Source organism: Cataglyphis hispanica, chromosome 3 (assembly GCF_021464435.1).
Source record: "Cataglyphis hispanica isolate Lineage 1 chromosome 3, ULB_Chis1_1.0, whole genome shotgun sequence".
Classification (NCBI taxonomy): Eukaryota; Metazoa; Arthropoda; class Insecta; order Hymenoptera; family Formicidae; genus Cataglyphis; species Cataglyphis hispanica.
Window position 1 is genome coordinate 6,442,935 of NC_065956.1, and position 22,916 is coordinate 6,465,850.

The 22,916-nt window shown below is 40.1% G+C and overlaps 1 protein-coding gene across 7 annotated transcripts in view; it reads right to left on the minus strand.

Annotated features, from left to right (window-relative positions):
• Positions 1-22,916, minus strand: part of LOC126848178 (uncharacterized) — a 59,699-nt gene that overhangs the window by 8,203 nt on the left and 28,580 nt on the right. For 6 of the 7 annotated variants that reach the window (XM_050588844.1, XM_050588846.1, XM_050588845.1 and 3 more), the window contains 3 exons: positions 21,962-22,059; positions 13,569-13,817; positions 1,137-1,558 (listed from right to left, as the gene is read on the minus strand). In XM_050588844.1, coding sequence (XP_050444801.1) covers positions 1,137-1,558; positions 13,569-13,704 — 558 coding nt within the window. In that variant the 5' untranslated portion in view covers positions 13,705-13,817; positions 21,962-22,059. Of the gene's footprint in view, positions 1-1,136; positions 1,559-13,568; positions 13,818-17,017; positions 17,065-21,961; positions 22,060-22,916 lie in introns of those variants that run through there. The other variant, XM_050588850.1, reaches the window with a different exon arrangement.

Consider the following 22,916-nt stretch of genomic DNA (forward strand, 5'->3'; position numbering starts at 1 on the left):
ATATATACACATCATCGGTATATACTTTGATATAACTAAATCGCGTTTACGCGCCCCCCCCCTCCCCCCTTCACCCCGCTACGATGGTTTCTATCTTTCTTAAAGGAAGAAACATACCTTCTAGCTACGAATCTATTGCGATGAAATGCCTGGAAGTTTCGAGGCAAGATGGAAAGTACTGAATTATTCGCAAGGCTATTAAATCCTGGGATATCAGAAGGATCTGAATCCACTTCGGGTTCGTTCTCGGTCGAAATCGATTTTTCGCGCGACACGTTCGCGGTGTCGTTGAGATAAATATGGACTAATCCAGACGGGACGAATATAGGAGAACTCTTCGAGAAATATATTGAAATAAGAAACTTGGATGAATTTTATATAAGGGAAATGTCAATTTTAATTATCGAGCTGAAGATATTTTGAGGCCCGTCACGCTTCACAAAAAAATTCATGTGTGAATAAAATGTATAGTGTGGAAATAGGAGAGACACATATATATGTTTATAAAAGCGGTGATAAAATTTGTAAATTAAACGATAGGAATTTAATAGTAGATTCGAGGGCGAACAAAATTTTAAACTAAACACCCGCCGGAGGACCTCTCGTTGTGCGTATTCGTTACGTTTTATAATACCCGCGACGCGAGGGTGGCTTTATGACGAATAAAAGCCTTCATGGGGAAGATGAAATTGCGACGCGCGGAGTGAAAAGTTACACGATGGCTCCCGTGCGTGCGCGGAAAAACCGTGGGTGCCGTACAATTTTTATACGAGGCATTTTACACCTGTACTCCTCTCACCGTAAACTGCTCCTGTATTATGCCATCAGCGGCGAATAGAACAGAAAATGGCGATGACAATGTCAGCATGTTCGAAGAATTACTGACGGAAAGTAAAACTAATTATCGTAAAAATGCGCGAAATTTTATGCAAAAAGTATAGTAAACGTTTCAATTATTTTCCATATAAATATACAAAATATTAATTCCATCAAATAGTAGAAAAAGAATGAAACTAGAGATCTCAATTATCTGAAACGTTATTCCAACCGAGATCCGCAATCTGCATTCTTTCCTCGCGATTTAATCGTGATCGCGGATCTCGATGCGAAATAACGATCTCTTGTGTAACACTGACCTTGGTCCTGCATGCGTGGAAGTCACCGGCGATGTTCCTGAGATTGGCACCCACACTCGTCCACGATTGCCTCTCGTTGAGGATCAGGCAGCAGCAGGTGCTACCGTTGCTGCAGTTGCTCACCTCGTTCGAGCCTGTCTCCATGATGGAGCTCTCAGAGGCGAAGCGTCTTCGTGGCCGCGGCCTTGGGCTCGGCAGCGGCGCGCCGCTGCCGTTGACGCACTCGGGAAACTGGAAGGTCGCGTCTCTCATCGGGCTGTTGGGGACGGAAACTGTCACCTGGGGCGGTGGCAGTTGATCTACGGCCGACTGTACTAGATCCGGCAACGGCAAATTCGACAGATCTTCGGCGCTGCCGGGTTGCAGCAAGATCACCAGAGGCTGCTGGGCCTCGGGACCGCCGGGTCGACGGGGTGCTCGATCTAAAAAAAAAAAAAGCGCAAACATTTTTCTTTAAGATTCGTTCTATAAAAATTTATAATATATATATATATAGATGAAAAGATGATCGCGAAAGAATTCGTCATCTCGACCTAATTGAGAAATCGACTCGGGACTCTCTCGCCGCGAATGCGCTTAACGAGTAGTCACGTGAACATGAAAATTAATAATGAGATCGCGTTTTACAACTCCCCGTGCGCGCCGTACGAACGTAATAATACCACCGACCATACTCGTGTCGCCACGCTCATATAACGACAATTGATTACACGCAAATTACACAATAGTGACTTTCCATTCCGGTGACGGGAGTATGCTGAGACAGTTATTTCGCTTATAAGGTTTTAATACCACAAAGTGCTCGCTGCAAGGTAAACATGCAGTCCGTGTATGGTGAGAACGACATTGTTGGGTAATGATAGCTTTAAAACTTTTAACGGCTGATTCGCGATAACCTTCTCCTAGCAATTTCGACATTTGCTACGAGAGAGAATCTCCTGAGTCACATATATATGATTTTATATCTAGATAAAAATATTGTAAGGAATATGATATGTATGTAATTGTGCTTTCTAATCTCGCACAAGCAATTATTTTTATGCTAAACTAAAAATATAAATATGTTTACAGCACAATCATATACTTGTCGAGGCTCATCTTCCTTGATACGAAAGATACTTTTCAATTCGCGAGGGCATCTCTTCGATGATAAAACAAACGTCAACAATATCGTAGTGAGAGGCGAAATCAACTGTTCCGTGAGCTCGACAAACATATATCGCTATCTATGCTTGGAAAACGTGCGTTATCGTGTCTCGCGGCAGACTGCCTGTCTCGTGTCTGGATATGTATGGACGCGCGTTATATTTTTTTTTTTTATCTCGTCACGGCTACGATTTCGTAGAACAGTCCTCATCGATAAAGTCTCGTCTCGGCCGCTTCTACTACCAAGAGTGACACGCTTTCCTCTGCATACTTATGTCGTCGCTTATTTGCCCGTCGAGATAATATTCTTCTCTTTACTATCACGTCATCGACTAACGTAGTTTTATTTATTAGATAACTACGTCGTTTCCTCGAGTTCGAGAACAAGAGGATTCTATTATATTCTTTAATATCACAGAGATAGCTGGTTATAAATAGATATTTCTTCATCTCGTGTAATCAATATCAGATACAATTGCATATCAGCGCACGCGAACTAATGACGTCATTCCTTCCCTACGGATAACGGGGCATCGGAGAAGACACTTGTCGCGCGTTACGAAACAGAATCGCGTGATATTATCACTCGCCTCTGCTCTCCTGGTTGCAACCTTGAAAGCCCATCATACGAATCCGTGTAGTGAAAGCAGCGTCTACTATGCGTTGCTTACCGTACTGTGAGGCTCTAGAAACATTTAGACACGGCCACTTTTCATTACGCCCGATGGATGGATGCACGAATACCGTGGCCGGAGAGTTTCATGCGTGACAAAATAACAATTCTACGGTGCCTCCCGGCCGCCCATTGTCTCATGGACTCTGGATGCATCCCTCTCTTTTCTCTCCCTCACTCCTCTTCTCTCGCGAGTAACCGCGCACATGGTTGCATCCTTGACATTTCGAGTAGAGGCCCCCGGGGCTCTTTCACTTGTGCAACGGCACACACATCGTCGTCACCTACACTCGAGTAAAACCCTCCACCGCTCGCGGAATCTTCGATAGCTCGTCGAGATGCTGCAGCATCCGCGAAAGAAGGAGAGAGAAAGAGAGAAAGAGGAGATGCGGCCGGTCGCACTTTTCGTCGCTTGCAAAACATACGTGGCAACGACGCCCCCCCGTTGCTTTCTATAGCTTTCCCAGCCAAATGTCACTCGACGTGGTCCGCGTGAGACTGTGCACATGCTGGAACCTTTGCACAGAGATTTATAATAATCGAACTCGATGTTTATTATTACGACTTGATGTGTGACTTCTGATGGAGAGATTAGCAATAATTATTTGTAATTCAGCTGCAAAATCTTATATCTCTTTGGAAATTGATTTCTAATTGATTTAATTGGCTAATACGCAAACATTAAAAGTTATAAATCTATGAGGAATAGGGTGTACGTAAATGCATTTCTTAAAAAAGCATAAGAGAATTAATCGAAAACGATATATCACTAAACGAGGTGTGCCACATTTTTATCAAAGTTATCTTTCTAGGAATATATAAAATTTTCAGCTACCAATCTATCGAATGCCTTATAATGATAATGCAGCAAAAAAGATTATTCTAAAATAATTGGATGATATATCGTCTAGATAATAAAATACTTGATAAAAATAATGTGATTGAATAAAATTACATTCATAGAAATATTTCTATTTTTGTTCCAAGACGAGATACTATGTCTCTTAAAATTTCATAAATATGTCACACGCAAGAAACCTTGAGAGCGAATCGATCCACTACACATTTCTGATCAACAGCATTGTTATCAAAGAAAAGCTTGACGAAACATTTCCACTTTACGAAATACGAACGGTGATGTCGCATGCGCTTTTCGTATTATCTTTGTTCTACGGCGTGTACCGAAAAGCTCGTCGTAACAAATCGCTGAAAAGGGCATAAAGTTCCAGCGCTGGCGCGCGCTCGACGCATAAAAGGCGAAGGTTGCCCCGCGAGCAAAAAGTGCAGCGCGCACGTGGCCAACACCCGCATGCACTCTTCATGGTCTCATATGTGCACTTTGGCGTGTATATCTGGTTCGAGCTATGTGCACATTCCAAGGATAGAGACGTTGACTGACAAAGAGAGAGAAAGAGAGAGAGAGAGAGAGAGAGAGAGAGAAAGAGAGAAACAGAAAAAAGAAAGAAACGCGGCATATATATACCTATATATACCATACACGTATGTATACATACGAATGAGAATGAGAGAGAGAGAGAGAGAGAAAGAGAAAGGCAGATAAATAGATAGGCTGAAGAGAAGAAAAAAAAGATCAACATGAAAAGAAGAAGCAAGAGAGAGGCAGAGAAAGGCAGAGAGAGGGGAGGGCAAGGGAGGGAGGAAGAAAGAGGGAAAGAGAGAGAGAGAGAGAGAGAGAGAAACGGAGACGGTAGCATATGCGAGCATACATGAGTCACATGGAGCGCCCTTTGTACATAAGCGCAACGCAACTTGTTACAGTGTATGCATGTAACGGCGCAAGCCAGTTTCGACTGTGTAGGTGTATGTAACGCGCGCAGTGAACGCACAAAGAACCTCTCTCAAGGCCGCCAGAGCTGCACAGCATCGGGTATATACCTATACGAAATGCGTAAAATACACTACGGCCGCTGCACCGTATGCTCCTCTGCGCGCGCGCGCGCGCGCTCCTTCTGCGATTGTCGCAATCGAGTGCTTTTTTTATCACGCTACTCTTTTACATACTTTTCCGGAACAATGAAGCAGCGAGACGGACAGATACGAGAGCACGTGGTTACAACTACGTCGTTTCGCAAACCTGTCGTGGCTCGATAGTGATTTCCCATCTCGGAAAGTCGTTGAATGTAATGTGTCTTGATATCTAGCCAATTATTCATTGATGTTCTCTTAAGCGTGATATTTTTATCAATTTTTCCACTTTATCAATCTTTTAAATTTTATGAAAAATTGCGCTCAGCTGCTATTTACGTATTGAGAATTGATCTTGTGTAATTACGTTTAATTTCACATCACGAGATTATTTTCACTATTAAATTATACGATGACTGTAACAAAGAAGAGAATTGAGTAAAAAAAATTGAAAGAGAAAAACTAACAATAAATTGAAATATTTTCATTGACTTGACAAAGCCTGTGATACGATTAATCATTTATAAATATAGATATCTTTAAATATTGTTCGATAGAATTATAGTAAAATAAAATTAGAATCATAAATTCACACTTTTACTATGAAAACAGAAACGATAACTCACGAGGTAAATGTTTCAAACAAAAGCCCCGGATTCACTGTGTATTCGGCTCATGTCTGACTTGCGATGTCGAATATATTATACGTTTCGAGAGATTTTATACACAGCGCGCGTAGTCGAAAGGTTACACATAACGCGATGCATCGTCGATCGATTGCGGGGCGAACAGAAAGGTCGATCTGTCCTATTCGCGGCGCATTGCGTTTAATAACTGATTAATAAGAGGCGTCATTATCTATCGACGATTTTAGCATGCCAACTGATGCCAATATTACGAGGCGCGTTATCCCGCGTGAAATCGCGCAATCGAAAGGCTAAAAAAAGAAAAAAACGTGCCGCAATAAAGTTGCATCAACCGCGCGCGCGATTACGACGCGAACGATATTAGGCATGCATTTCCACTATTTGTCTTGCCTAATGCGCGATTGACTTGGAATTAAATTATTTGACAACTGTTGCAATATTTCAAAATTCAATATTTATAAAATTGATATTATAAAAATATGTCGGACATCGATTAAAATAAATTGTAAGTTTGGCGTACTAAATTTTTTTTAATATTTGAAAAAATATAGAATTAGCGTTTTTTTTTAACTTCATTCATTTTGATATTTATTTGTGACCGTACGTGTTCGTTTTTGCTCCGGACATGTCCTTATGCAGCGAGTGTAATTTTGATCCAACAATCACGATTATTAGCGCTACGGTCGTCCCCGGCCCCACCGTCATTATTTCGCGAATACTCGGTAATAATAATCGGACGGAGTTTTGTAGCGGGCAAACGCGAGCGCGAGAGAGCAGAAATCGATTCCGCGAAGGGCGATTCGCCGAAGAGGCAACGATCTGCGATGCGGAGGCGCAGCTCCGGCTCTTCGAAACGCGCTCCGGGACACGTGCGGCGCAGGATGCGTTTCGTGAGTCGCGAAAATTAAATAAAGTATCCTCCTTCCATTCTGCGAGCCTGTTGCACTTTATCGCAATTGTCTCATTCTTTTATCGCCCGCTCGTTTCACCCTGTTCGTTCCCCCCCGTCACGGTTTCCTCCCCCTTTTCCCTTCCCCACCGTACCATTCTCCTCGTCGTTCCTGATAAATTTGCGAAGCGTGATTCGAGTCCATCACTCATATGTAAAGGTAAGAGACAAAGCGAGTAAAAGAGAGTAATATTTATTCGCTTCTTATAAAATGTCAGTTTCCTATTTTTTGTCGCCTCGTTACGTTTCCCATATTCTCGATTCCCTTTCACACACTCGCAATGACAAATTAAAACTTCTTGCATTTTTTATCATTTAATAACTTGAATGATAATAATTTAAATTTTTTAATAAATTATCTTTCTTATATATATATATATATGATATTAAAAATTTTATCGCGAATAAAATCGGAATCAGTTGGAATGCCCGCGAGTGTTTATCGTCGTATCTTTAGCGCGTAAGTGGACGCTTATTTTCGACTCTCGAAAAGTGCATTTTGCGAAGCATAGAGTGCAAAGATCGCGTAAGGGCGAGCTGAGCGCATTAATCAGCATGGCATTCGGATGTCTTCGGAAAAAAGATTGAACCTTTAGCTGGCCTTATTTTATCAAAATATGAAGATAACGTAAACGAGCGTTGCACATACAACCAGAAGTTATTTTTAAAAATCGGAACTTTAATTAATGTACGGGAGGAGGAGGGTCAGTCTCTCTTATCGTGACTCACATACGCATCTCAAGTTACTTTAACAAGTAACTGACATGAGTTGTGACGCGATGGAGATAGCGAGGAACGAAAGCAATAATTTGAAAGGATTAAGGACGTGTAAAGAAATGGGAAAAAAAAAAAAAAACAATTCGTTCCGCGGCGCGCATCGAAGGATCGCAAGGACTGAATGCATACGCACTTGACTTTCACGCTCGATGAAATTTCGATAACAGATCACGATAAATATATAATACGAGTCGGCGCGCAATCTCGGCGGCGCAGAAGGAAAAGGTTCGCGTAGATAAGATCTGCCGAATTTCATGAGCCGGTGGATACGCGCGTGCCCCTATCTCTGATCCGGTCTACGAGAAACGCGCGGCTTCAAGAGACCGTAAAAATGTTTTACACCGCGCGCCAATGTGGCTAGTGCATCGGCATGAAGAGAGCGGATATTATCTCGTCGATGAATTATTAATGTCGATGCAGGTAGTTAGTATTACTGCACCAAAATTAGCGCAGAGCCCTGTTGACTGCTTCAATCAGCGCTGGGGAATTAACAAACCGGAAAGATGCGCGTCCGTCGAAGATAAATATTCATTTGCCGGAATATGAGCAACGACCTCATTTACGAGCCTTGATTACAAAATGATTCACAAAACGATTGAAAGAGACGAGTGAAAAAAACGAGTTACTTGTACGTTATTTGGAATCATTCGGGTGTTACGGAAAATTTGTTAGGAAATATCTCTATACTTTTACACTTACTTTCCTGAATTAATGTATGATTATACATTTCTAATGCGTCTCTATTACGGATATCATAACGCGTGTATTATTCAACTTAACTTATCCTTATGTAATAACAGATCGTAAAACGTCATTACAGAATCGCGAACGAACGCACGGTTGATAATTAGTAACTGAAAAAGGTGCGATCTAGACTGATTTCTTGTTACTATTCCATTACTTTGAACCGCATTACGTTCTGTATTCCAATGATCCTTCTTTTATCTCGATCAGCGACGCTTGCGTAACGACCAACGACCGCACCGACAATTAATTAAACGTCCATTTCTATCCGTGATCCGGAAACCTCTAGAACACGCGTTTATTATCGTTTGCTTTTCGCGCGTATGCTGATTTATCGACGTTTAACGAGGCGTCTCTGAGAGAAAAACTACAGAGAGGGAGAAAGAGAGAGAGAGAAAAAATTCGATAAGCTCGACAGGCGAATAGATAAAAAGAAGCGACGCGTCGTGCCCTCGAGTGTGTCTGCCTTGCGACGAGATAAAGCGCGGTTTACGCGCTTCCGACGATAACGGATTGCCGATTCGTGAGAAAGAGAGACAAAGAGACTGGGAGAGGGAAGAGAATCGGAGGATCTCCGAGTGAGGGATGCGATGAATTTTTGAAGAATTCTGTCAATAGCAATCGCTCTAGCCGAGTATATATGAATGGCGGGAAGCGGTGGAGAGACCCGGCAATCTGCAATGACGAATTCCTTTCAATATTTCATGAGGTCTATAGACTCTCCAGTCACTGTTCTTTCATCCCGACGGGCATCGATCGCCCGTCTGTCGCTACTCTTAACTCTAAGTGGGATATCCTTCGATAAAATAAGCAAGTCATAATCATCGTGGTTTTCACGCCCGATTTGTCGATGACGAAAAAGCATTAATGTAATTATCCATTTTTTTATTATATATTTAAAGATTTGAGAAATATTGTTTCAAGTGCGATTTTAACGCGTGGATGAGTATCCGGCCGAAAATTGTGAGGGAGCAGCTGCTACGACAAAAGGATTTACTAAAGAGAGAGTAACGTAATACCAAGTTCAGTGTCAAGTGCGTATCGCATTACATGAACGTTACCCGATCTTTCTCGTACGGAGAAATCAAACTCCTCCGATTAGAGCGTGCGATCCCGATCATTTGATTCGACTCTTATCAGGCTCGTTTGTGGGAAAGAGGCGTAAGGAAAAGATAATGCGAGAGATCAGTCGAATCACACACGCCACGTTTAATTCGCGTCATCGTTTCGGGATTTTCTTTGAAAATCGATTTCCAGCAAATAATAAATATATACTGCGTACATACATATTCAAGTACTTCGTGTTAACGAGTTGACGCGCTCATTCGAGCGCGAGAAATTCCGGGTAAACATCTCATTAGTATGAGCGACGTTCGGATTGATTGTATCTTTCTCTTAAAAAGGCAACCTGGGACGGTGGCAATCTTAAAATATATTCGGTAATCGCGACGATCATCGCGCTTTCGCGAGGCGTTTGCCGCTCACGCGCGACGACACGAGGGGGAAAGTTTTCTTGCAAATGTGTTACGGGAGAAGACTCTTTTGCGCGCGCGGGCGACTGCCCACAGCTGTTCCTATAAATAACAACCCCTGATTTGATGCAACCGCGCGAGTGCCGCGCGGCGGCAATTCTGCATCTTCTCTCGCGAAAGCGCCGCAACTATGGTTATTGACCCTCGTGCGCGCCGGCCCGAAGCACTATTTCCGTTCGTGAAATAATGGGCCGCGAGCATCGCAACGTGTGATTTAAACGCGCGCAAGGATGGATCCCCCGAGGTTCAATGCGTCGACTACGTAATCCAATATAAATGCGAGACACATTGTGTCAAATTGTTCTTTATACGTGTGTTTGGATATACTTGAAGAGTATACTAATTTATATATATATATATATATATATATATATATATATATATATATTTTAGCTATACTATGTTTGCCTTTTCTAAAAATCTTTTATATTTAATAAATTTCATCACCTTCAATCTTCGAGAATATAAAAAGACGAGATATACATATACATATAAACTTATCCCCGATATTTTTGAATAATTATAGATTGACGGATTAATTATATATTGACAGATTAATTATGGATAACTATATTAAGTTGTAGAGATTGAGAGAATAAATCCTGTCTGATAAATAGAGTAAATCGGAGATAAACTTTTGATATTCGTAAATCAAGTGACAACATTTTTGAATTTTCACGATTTTATTTCGGTAAATGAAAATTACGCGCTTGGCAAAATCAGAGTAGCGTGTGTTCGCATTAAAACGATGCATTACGATTGAAGATTTGATTATAGTCCGTGGGACGTTTTACCTGACGTACAGCTTTATTCGCACAGCGGGCAAAATGCAATAAAATATATTATACAATGAAGCGGGGGATTTATCCGCGGATTACATTATCCATCACGGTCGCGAAAGATCAAATCTCCATAAATTATTCACTGTACAAACGATATTCATTAACGACGCGATTCGAATAGCCGCCAAGTGTAATGTGCGGCAAGCGCACTCGTAATATTTCTATCTGATCCTCTCAATATATTTTTAATGCACCAAAGTGATATATTTTATCAATTATAGTCTACAGAAATTTTTTTAATCACGGTTATCAAATAATTAATTGAAGCAAGCAAATTTTGTTACGTTTATCGTCCGATCGATAAAGTTTTAATCGCGATGCTGCTTGATTTAAAAAGTTTCAAATTAAAGATTTATCATTTTTAGCAATCCAATCAGCAGCAATTTTCTACACATTCACTGATCGATGTCCACGTATAATATAACATTTTTATTCGGGAATAAGAAATCGCGCATTTAACGAGTATTGAACATCGATTCTCTTGCGGATTTTCTACTTAATTTACAGAGCGGCGAGGCGCAAAAAGAGAAAAAGACGAAAGACAGAGAAAGAGAGGGAGAGCAATCGATGATGTCACGCACTTGCGATTGATAGCCGCAATCTTTTTATGAGATGCGCCGGCACGATCGACATCTGAGATTCGGGCCTCGTCGCAGCATCGGCCGCGCGTTTTATAGCGCGTTTTAGTGCGTGTGCTGCGACTGACCAGCGATTTTTTTCTTTCTTTTTCTTTCTCTCGTATCTCCCTCGCATGCATCACCGATCTTTCTCGCTCTTCAGGTCTCCTCTCTTTTCTTCATAAAGGAGGCACGACCAGCGGGGCAGGGTCATGGCCGGACATCGTCTGCCATAGTCTCTTTCTCTCTTTCTGTTTCGCTCGCGATGCTCTACACCCACATTACGTCTGTTCTATTCGCGTGTAGTCCCCTCTCCCCCCCCCCTTCTCGTACTGCGCTTTCGTAAAGCTGAATTTTACTGTGCGCCGAATATGAGCCATCGCGATTTCGCGAGAGATGCCCTCTCGTATCATCGGATAGATTTGTGATTTTTCGAAACGAAATTGCAGATATGGGACATTTATGAGCGACGCATTGCAGTATTTATTTCTACAAGACATCTAATCAGCATGCACTCTTTTTCAATCAAAAATAGCGAAACATGAATAAAACGTCAAAAAGAAAAATAGATTTATGTTGACGTAACACGAATTAAATATATAAATGATAGATATCTTTATAGATTTTTGTTAATGTAAAAAAATAGTGTTTTTATTGACATGGAATTTATAAAATTTAGTTTGACTGTTATATTTTATATAATAAAAAATATGCAAATTTCGTAAATTTTCATTGTATTGCGAAATACAATTTATAAGAGCACAGAAATATAAAAGTAAAATGAGCATATTGCTGTGGGAATAATATTGCTATTTCCGCGACATGATGTAACGTGCGCCAAAAAAATAATACCAGGATATTACTACTATCGTGAGGATAATGCTCGAAGCTGTCCTGTAATTTTGAGTCTAGAGTGACATCAAAGACACAACACGCCCGAGGCATCGCACACAGTTGAAAGTCAAGGTGTCTAGAGATCTCGCTACCTGGAATGGACCGAACAAAATATTTCGACCGTGATGCACGACAAGGACAATGACCCCGGTCAATGGTGTAATTTTCGTCAATGTGATGCAACAACACATGCGAAAAACCCCAAGTTTCTCCAATTTTCGAAAACACAAAACAAGTGAAGAAAGGATGGTTTCGTATTCTTAGTGAATATATAACTGTACAACGCTTTCTCTTGTCTGAAAAAATTTTAAGTTTTATTTATCTGTGAGACGAAAAATATATACGTAATTTCAATATCGCGTTTACCATCCATCATTTTTAGCATGAATTTCGCGAAAACGCAAGTCTTTACGTGGTGCACGTTGACAAATATATTTTTCGAAACAGCCTCTCTATGAATTATTCTCAACGCGTAAGAAATTAATCACGCTGGGCACAGAAATTAAAATGTCACACGTGGGTCCCTCCCATATTTCTTGCACTGCTCCGAATTGTTCCCCGCCACAACCACGTGTTGCACTCCAGAATTCTGTCCGAGATGTTATCGACCGCTCTCGCTGCGCTATTCTCGTGTTCTGATAGCTTTGGCAATCTAATAGTCTTAGTACTCGAATAATTTTAATGTTTTAGATAACACCACTACAACTAGTAGCAACTTTAACGAAACCGACAAGTTTACGTTAGTTACTTACGAAATCGTTATGAAAGAAATCAAGGAATTGTTTCGCTTTTTACAATTTAGATGTTTATTGATCAATCGTAATTGTGATATTCTTACAAAAAAAGCAGACTTCTTATATCTTACTTCTTATGTTGCTACATCTTACTTCGTTTATTAATTAATTTATAATCTATGATTATACAATTATTATAAACGAGAATGGCGCATGTTGCACTTTATTATATATTATATATATCCAACAATTGCGTCGTTGCAATTAATAGATATATCAAGGGATATAAGGGACTCGCATCGGTAATTTCTAATTTTATCGCTCTCAAAAATATTAGGGAATGACAAATTCTCTTTCATGTTATTACTCTTTATCTCTCTTATAATGCTTTTTCAACTAACAAAATAAATTCTGCCCTATATCTATATCCGCAACGTGTTATCACAAGCACAAAAAACTATATTTTTATAATTTTCATATATTATTTTTTTAATTTTTTAAAATATTTTTGAGTCAAAATTATGATTTAATTTTTAATCTAATTATCCAAAATTATTATTCTATGTATAATAAAATTAAATAAAATCAATCTTACTCTCTTTCTCTTTATTTACATACAGTATCATTAATAAATTTACGCATATATGCATTTCCTATAATACCTCGACATGCGGCAAAATTTATGCGTTAGAGCATTTATGATCAGATGCGTACTTACATACGACAGCTAATCAATTATCAACAATCACTTCGCTACTAAGAGTTGTCCGCAGTTTCAAGCACATGACAAGTCGACTGTCAGTTATTCTCTCTTTTTTTTTTTCTTTCTCAGTATTTTCCTCTCACATTTCGTCTGACAAATCGCTCATCGCGAGAATTTGCGATATATGTACATCCCGAGGTAGAACGAGACGCTCAAGTGCATAAATCTTAGAAATTCGTACAACTCACGATTTCGCGACGGATGGTGGGCGTTCCTGCTCCGGAGGGCATTGTGCAGTGTTACGTATAGCTGCAGCATCAGCTGCTCCTCCGCTCGCGTTCTCTCATCGTTGTCATCGCCTGGCAAGAGGAATGGGATCGCCATGGTGCCTTCCTTGCTCTCTCTCTCTCTTTTCTTTTCTCGATCGTAGGCGCAGGTAAACGCACCCCGAGTTTCAAATGCCGCGTGTGTCTCCTGCTTCGCCCTGCAACGGCGCACTGCAACGAAAGCAAGCAATGTTCGTGGTTGAGCTCACTGTACACTCTCTCCTCGCGCACCTTGATCGCTCGCGTTTAGAGTCTCCAACGATATCTATTTAAATATAGTTCTCACAGCGAATAGCGCGGCGCGTATTAGAACGCGTATTAGATGCCGCACGTGACCCCGTTCAGTTCACCGGCGCACGCACGCTTTCAATGTTCATCGTAGTGGATCGCACGTGGTGCGCGCACGCAGCAGCCCCCGTGTATTTATACGAGATACGCGTAGAGACCGAGGGAACAATTGTCGTTACTCTATTCTTTTTTTCTCGCGCGACCGATAATTAGAGAGCAGCCTCCTCTCTCTCGTACGATCGAGGAAATTGTCCGCGCGTGCCGAGAGGACCGATCACTTTCGCGCTCTTGGTCACTCGATGAAAATCGCGAGATACGAAACTGTGTCCCTTCCCGCGACACTCAACTCAATGTACGCGAAACTTTGCAAAGAGCGCTTTCTCGCGCGAGTTCCCGAGAAAAGAGTCAAAAGCGGACGCTCTCTTGTCGAAGCACGGAGCGTTCAATGTCCTCTCCCCACAGTTGTCTGACAGCCACACTAATTGATTCACGTCTCACTCGCAAGAGTATAACACAGGCGGAGGGTCGGCCGTGGTCGCGCGAGCCGTCACGTGAATACAAGACGCGTGCGAAATTGCCACGAGATCGAATCTTTTCGATATCGGCGACAACGAACGACGATAACATCGGCTGACGGGTGAACGACATGCGAAATCTGTCCGGTCCGGTCCTCTTTGGCGCGATATATCACACGCGTGTAAAAAAAAATCGGCGGCGCGCCGAAAACAAGAGTACGACGAGAGAGACGAAGGCGGGTAACAAACTACTATACGAGCGACACGAGATCTCGACTGAGCTCAGAGTAACGAGAAACACGTCTGCACTCTTCGAGGTCTGGCGTGGTAATGATTCTGTGCTTTCGCAGTCACTCGGTCCGCACGTTCTGCCTCGCGGCAGCACAACCGGCTCTTCCCTTACTCCGCTCCGCTCGCGCGGTCGATTGGTCGAACGGTGGGGACACGCGTGCGCGCGCAACTCTCGTGGCGAGAAATAAAGCGGCTTGGGTGAGGGTAGTCGATTTACTCCCGGGTGGGGTGTGTACGTGCGCGCGGGGAGCGTGACAATACATTGTCCGCTCCTCGGACGTCGCGAGAGAGTGAGCTCCGTTTTGAACGCCAATATTTACTGCAATCATGCGTTTGCAGTCACCAGATACACGATGCGTCCAATGTAATACTCCACATGAATAATATATTTTTCAAACATTCGTTATATAAGGGAGACCGATGCGATTGATGACACTTTGGACGAAATTAAAATTATATTCATAAAATTTACGATAAAACAAAACAAAAAAATTCTTCTAAGACATAAATTTATTACTTTTTATTGAAATTAAATAAATGTAAATAATTTTTTCTTATAAAATATATATCGCCTATAAATACATTCTTCCCATATCGAGATATTTGGCTCTTTATGACATTTGATAGACTTTGATACACGAGGACGACTCGTCCGTCCCGCGCTTGGAAGACGCGAAGTGTATTTCTGCGCTGCGCGCGACATAATCTTGGACAGAGCGTGTAGCACGTAGCAATGAGATCTCGACGAGGGAGAGAGTGAGAGGCCACGCACACTATCGGGGCCGTAAAGGCGCGTATGACACTCGACCGCAACTGCGCAGTTTTGTGACCAAGTGCGACCTTTGGACGGGGGTAGGATTTGCGACCGCCAATCGAAACCGTTTACGTTATCTCGATTAAAAAAAAAAAAAAAATTGAATTCTCGGAGAAGCTTAAAAAGAAATTTTTGTTCGTTTTTATTAGATTTTATTAGAATTTTAATATCGCGATATTCTTTAGCGTTTTTTTTTTTTTTGGCAAATGAGTTGATGTTTTGATTTATATATAATGATGAAATAGGCGTGAGTCATCGATATTAATGACAAATACTATTGCGACAATATCTTCGATAATACTTAAACTGTTTCCATTTATACTCTCCGACGATTATAATAGACGCTTGGGTGATAACGAGCATCGGTCTGCGGTGTCAAAGATTAACTCGAATCGTTCGAATGATTACATGCGGAGTTAATGAGCTTGTGTTTATAATTAATTAGGAACGGATGAGCGAAAGGGACATGAGCGGAACTCACGCTTAATTTCCCGATAATTTGTGACGATGCAAACGATATTCATGACGATAAATATATATATCGCAGAACGTTACATTTTTTTTTATGCAGCCGATGAATGGATGAACAGAGAGAAACAAAAGCGCACAATATCTTCCTATTGCGCGCGCTGATTCACTATGCATATGTGCGGCGACTAGGCACATACGTACACATACACATGAACACACACACACACACACACACAGAGTGTAACTATATAAATAAATATATGAGTATATTGGTTGGCGCGCGTACAATCTGCGTGAAAAACAGGATCCCACATTCAACGCGAATCATGAAAGAAAATCGGTATCGCATCCATTAATATTGTTCTCTTTACTGTACATACAATTCGCGTAATATTTGCCAAATTTTATAAATTGTGCATCCTGCGACGAAATTCAATCGCACTACAAAAACGAAAGCGTATCCGTATCTGTATTGAAAGCGTATTGTATGTATCCCTTGAAAAATTCTTCTCGATATTTACGTATCTGATTTTAGCACTTAAAATACACAGCACCGCGCGTTTAACTCCAATAAGACTGGCATACAATCCAAATCGCGGAAGAATCGAGTGCACTTCACTCTTACGAATTTCCTCTCTCTGAATTGCATAACATAAGTACAAGAGACGTGCGTTCACGCGCGCGTTAAACAGTCTCGAGAGCGTAAACGTGCACGTCTTGAATCGATGGACGATCGAGATCTCCTCGCGGTGTATATGTGTAAGTGTGTGTGTGTATGTGTATGTGTATACACAGGGAAGAGAAGAAAGAGAGAAAGAGACAGAGAGCAGGAGGGAAGGAGGAAGGAAAAGAGAGAGAGAGAGAGAGAGAGAGAGGAGATTAAAGCTAGAGACACGCAGGAAGAGATATTGTCATTGGATATCAGATGCGGGAGTTAAAGGCCAGGTGAATCTCGGCGCGTCGGGGATGACGTTACAGAGAGATGACATTACCACTATAGATCGTGGAAATCGGAGTCGATATGCGCGCGCGCACCCACAGGCCGTTCAACATCGGAATGGCACGTCGGACATCGATGGATCGATGCTTATATCAGCTGTGGCGCGATATGACACGCGAGTCAAGTGCCGGTGATAATTTTGCGCGCGCGAATTTCAGCGGATCCTCTCGGGGCTCTCGACCGATGGATCGATACGCGTACGCTTATCGCGTGTCTCACAGGAATCACTTCTACGAAACCGATTGTCTCAATGTACGGGAAAGTAAAAAGGAGACGACATGAGCGACGAGCGAGTTGTTTGTGCCATCATTATACGACAAGTCGATTCTCTTGGCGCAAGGTTAAATTTTGTTCCCGAGGAAGAACTTTGAAGAGCACTTTTTTATATCTTTTACGCGTGAAAAAATGGATTTTATTTAAGTCGCGAGAGGAGATGAGAAAGGCGCGATTTGGAATTACGAAATGTTATACAACATGGGCAATATATCTTGACAGATTAGATTAAGATCGCTGGATATATATAGAAAATATACAAACGATTACATTATTGCTGCAAATAGATAATTGGGTGGAAAAAAGAGTGTTAAATAATTATAAACTGCAGAAAACTTGAAATCGTGAAATTTGTCCTTAAATTTAATCTTTATTTTCTTCAATATACGTTTCGAAAAGATGCGTCTTATCAAGCTTTTGATAAGCAATCATTTCAATCAATATCCGAGCAAAATGGTCCTTCAGTAGATAATTCAGAGATAGTACGATTATATACATGAAATCATAACGGCGAAATTTCTGATTAAATCTTTTACGCATCACGCTTTCTTATCGATAAATTTCCGGCAAATAAATTTTATCATCGATTATATATACCTATCTGACGCGATTATAATAATTGTAATAAATAAATAATTCCCCCCTCAGACGTCATACAATTTTCCATCATGTAAAAACAATCGCGCGATATCTCGCCCAACAAATCGCGCATGCAAATGTCAGTTTAATAACCTTCAGGATTCTCGAACCGACGATCGGAATCAATGTCGCAGGTGCTTCTCGTTGCTCTCGGTGATTAAGATTAACGATCCGCGAGTTTAGTGTCATAAAAAAACGCCTCGATAAAAGCCGAGTAAACCATATTCCTCTCTTTCTCTCTCTCTCTCTCTCTTTCTATTTCTCCTATCTCTTTCACAATCCTGTCGTTTTATTTCGGCGGAAAGAACATCGCGCAACGCAACGCCCGCTGCCCGTATCGTCGGTCCCCGACGACCGAGATTTAAAACCGGTAGCACCGTAGGACCGGGCTGTATATTTTTAGAACGACCGCCGCGGTCGCGTGGGCGAACACTGGTCATCGGTCTGAGAATGCCCGCTACTTTGTTTTTCGAGCGCGTATATACCTTGATCGCGATGATCCCGTCCGACTGATCGACTGATATTCCGCTAGTATAGTTTGGCAGTGCAGAAAAAAATATATTTAGCAAAGAAAAAAAAAGAGAGAGAAATTACACACATTTCAAGACATCGCAATATTCCATTCTGGAGTAAGATTTCTGATAATAAATTATAACGTCTGTTCGTAATTCTAAGTAAAGTATATTATATATTATATCTTCTCATCCACTCGATAGAATTTTTATGCCAACAAGAGGATTTTCATTTCATTGTTAAAATAAGCATGCTCCATCAACTATGACTGCAATGATTGAAAACTATCGGGTTAATACTATATATATATACGCAAAGATTCGGATAAATGTTTTACTTTTAAAAATCTAATTATAATTCCAATTATCATAATTATTTTATGCAAACAAAATTTATATTTGATATTTCTGAGAAACTTGTTTACCTTTTCAGAGAACATGTACGTGCGTGTATGTGTGTGTGATTCATAGATCTATAATATATTTATTACATGTGTTCGATCGGTATGAAAATGCCGGGAAGAAGAAAGGTTCAACGTTTAAGGTCTCTCGCGGTTTTAACGAAGCGCCTTAATTATTGAGGTAATTACCGCGGCGGGCAAGAGTGTTATCGCTCGTCGCGCGACACGCGTCCACATGTTCGAGCGGGTTTCATGTCCCTTCGCAGTATTACGGACACGCTGTTGCCATCGCTTACAAGGTTAACAGCGAGAGTAGCGTTATTAAACGCTCTTTATAATAGTGGCTGACAAGAAAGGAGCTGTTTGCCGTAATCATTCACATACACATACAAAAGATAAGATTACTATTTTGTTGTTTTATATTTTTTACATCGCAACAACAAATAAAATTATTTCATAAATAATGCATAAAAATTATTTGCGTTTCTCTCTCTCTCTCTCTCTCTCTCTTTCTCATCTTTTTTAAAAATTTATAAAATGGAACTAGAGCGTGAGAAAAAACTGAAAAATACGCATGCTACAAGAATCACGTCCGAAAGATGACTCAACTTATCGGGTTGATGTTACGAATTGCATGTCTTATCATTTTTATCGGGTTATTGGTGCGTTCACCCGTCGAGCAGTTCATCGAACCAGATTTCGCGCACTCGTTTTCTGTAAATATTAAACGTTTAAACGGCCACGAATATATCGGTAATATGTATCTCACGCGGATACGTTACACCGCGGCCTCGTTCCATCTATGTGGCTGATGATAAGGGGCAAAAAAAAAAAAAAAAGAAAAATAATAGGAAGCTGAAAACAATAGAACCGGAAAATCGTGGGCACGCATCTCTTTTCAAGTCATTCTTGACATCCGCTTGCGTTTTAAATACAATGTTATTCAAGGATAATTATGTTCAAATAAGAATATATAAGATTAACTTATCGGATATCATAAGTAAAATAAAGATTAAAAAAAAAAAATGCGTAAAATTTGGAATCTTTCAACCACACGTTTATACCGCACAGGACAAATATTCCGTTATCGCTGATAACCGTTTCGAAAGATAGATAAATAAATAGAAACAAGAAGGACAGCGATAAACGACGTGGATAAATAACTCAATGCATAATTCTCATTCGTGCAAGTACAAGCGCGGGTACATATGTCTACGTACGGATTCATCGTGCAGCTGCAAAAGTACGACTAATATCAGCAATTTTGCAATTTTAAGCCGTCGCCTACGTGCTAACTGCCTGGAGTGAAAGAACTTGGTTCCAAGAACGTTCCGTAACGTTAGTCATGAAACCCTCGAGACACATTGATGCGCTTATTACGGTGATTTCCACGATAAGTGAATGCCAGTGTCAAGGGAGGAAGTCGCGACGAATTTTAGTTTCTCGAGAAATAATCAAAGCGTACAAAAAAGATTGTATGTTATTTTTACGTTTGTCGCGCCTCGATGTGCAATTATCGCGTTATTTTTAAGAAGGAATTGGATGGATCAGCTATGTCAAAAATTCATAAATTTTTGACATTGCGCAAAGTGCACACACTTTGTGTACACACCAAATATAATTTAATCTCAAAATAGTAAGCATTATCTTATATCAAGGTAACTTTTTCATATAATGATTGCGCCACAAAAATTTTATAGTGACTGTACAGAAATATTCATGAAAATAAAAACTTTAATTCTACGGGACAAATCTTTAATTTAATTCACAAATAAATTATTAAGTTTAAATTTTAAAAAGCTAAAAATCCTTTGTGCACAATGTCAAATTTACGAATCTCGGAATGCATTAGATTTATTAACTTTTGACGTAGCTTATCTGTCAAGTTTCTTCTTAAAGTCGACAAACAGAGAGAACAAAACAAGTTTGACGTTTCTATTTTTAAAGGGAATGAAAGTCGATATTGTTCGATTTAGCCAAAAATTAAGTAAGTTCCATGCAATATCGACGAAAAAAGCAATAAAAAATACAATAAAGGATCTGGTGAACAAGAGATTAGTAAAATTGAAATAGAAAAAAATTTGCTCTACGGCGACAAGGAAGTTTTTCTATTATATATGCGTATCAACAAATGATACGATAGTCGGGCACGAATGATGGATCGTAAGGCCGGAACTTCGCGAGGGTGTTTGCGGATGTGGTAACGAAATCATCACTCTTTAGCCGCAAGCTTTTCTTGTCTACCGCGTTCTTGCGGTCTTTTAAGAGACAGCGGCCGTGAACCGTCACGATAAATATCGAACGTAGTTATGATCGCGGACGAGATCTCCGCGCAAAATCCGTTTTTATCGCGGTTCGATCGCCCGGCTACGTTTTTATATACACGACGGGACGAGCTTAATAAACGTTTGGGGACAATTTTGGTTTTTCTCCTGATGCTGATGCTGTTTCAATTTTACGCATGACGGCTGAGCTTGATTTACGTGTCTTACAACCTGTTATTGACAAATACGTTCGTAACATTAAACGCTGCGACAGTAAAGAACGATGCGCATCCATTCGATAAAATATACGAGTTGTTGCTAAAATAGTCGCATGAGCAAAAAATGTTGGATTGTACACACAACAATCAAATGGACAATAATTGACTGAGTAATCACAGCGATGCACGGATAAGTATGTAATACGTAAGCACATACACATGTTGCACTTGAGGATAAGCATTTACCGCCAGCTATAATCAAGATGTAAGAAAGCCGCGACACAAGAGACCACATCATTATCGATTAATTATAACGCGATATAACGCAGATATTATAATACCGATTTTCTTCCATTACCGACACACAACATTATCAATATATATTTACTGTCGCATCACCGACAGTAAGGATTTTTTTTTGTTCCTTTCTTTTGTAAAATGTGAAATGTGCTCTAAATAATTTCATTATTATATGTATAATACTCTCTTCTCGAAGGAACTTTGCATAACGATGACAAAATCGATCATAAAATCGATGATAGAATCACGTAAAATATTTTTATGGAAAAAGCTCAGTGAGGAAATTTTCTGACATATACGCATAATATAATATAATACATCAATCTTACCTGTTTTTTTTTTCTCTGACGTGGTGACCGCGATAAGATGGTGACTTGGAAGTTTTACTGTAGCCGCAAGTGTTATTATAATTAAAAATGACGTTGTTCTGAAACAAAAAATTAAGACACAGGCATGACATACACAAAACCGTATTTTTAGATCGTAATTTTGATAAAAGAGGCACACGATTCCTATATACAATATATAAAGCGAATAAAAAGTTATATGTATATTTTTTTTTCGCGTTATTATTTCATATCGTATATACGAAGAAGTAATCACAAATAATCTTTTCTAATTGGTCTCTCGCTCTACAATTTGTTATAATGATGTAATTCTTAGAAATAGCATTGCAAACGATACGTGTCATCGTAAACCGGATCAAGCTGCGGTTTTATGCACGTATTAACTTTTATACGCTTTTATATATCACGCATTTCTATTTTTACAACTTTATTTATTCCAAGAAAAAAAGATAGAATAAATTATATTTTTTTGTCTTTATAATTTTTTCTTTACTGGTATCCACTTTTCTCTCCCTCTCTCTCTCTCTCTCTCTCTCTCTCTCTCTCTCTCCCTTTCTACGTCGTTTTTATGCACGCACCTTTTAATTCACTTTCTATTTTTATATTTTGTTTTACACTAAAATGTTCAGCGTGCGTCATCGATTAAATCAAAATAATTTTTCGTCGCGTTTTACTTTTATCGGTTTCCGATTAATTCCGGATTAAATTCATATCTGTGATTCATATCTGAACTACTTATCAATGCAATGAACAGAAGTGACGTAAATACGACGGACAAAAATATGCCTTCAGTTGTCACCAAATTCCTAACTACTAAGTATAGATAATGAAGAAGAGACTGGTACACTCACAAATCTAATTGTTGAAATAAAATGCGGTTCGTCGGATGTTCTTTTTTAAAAGGCGAAGAGGAGAAGAGGAAGGGGAATATCAGAGA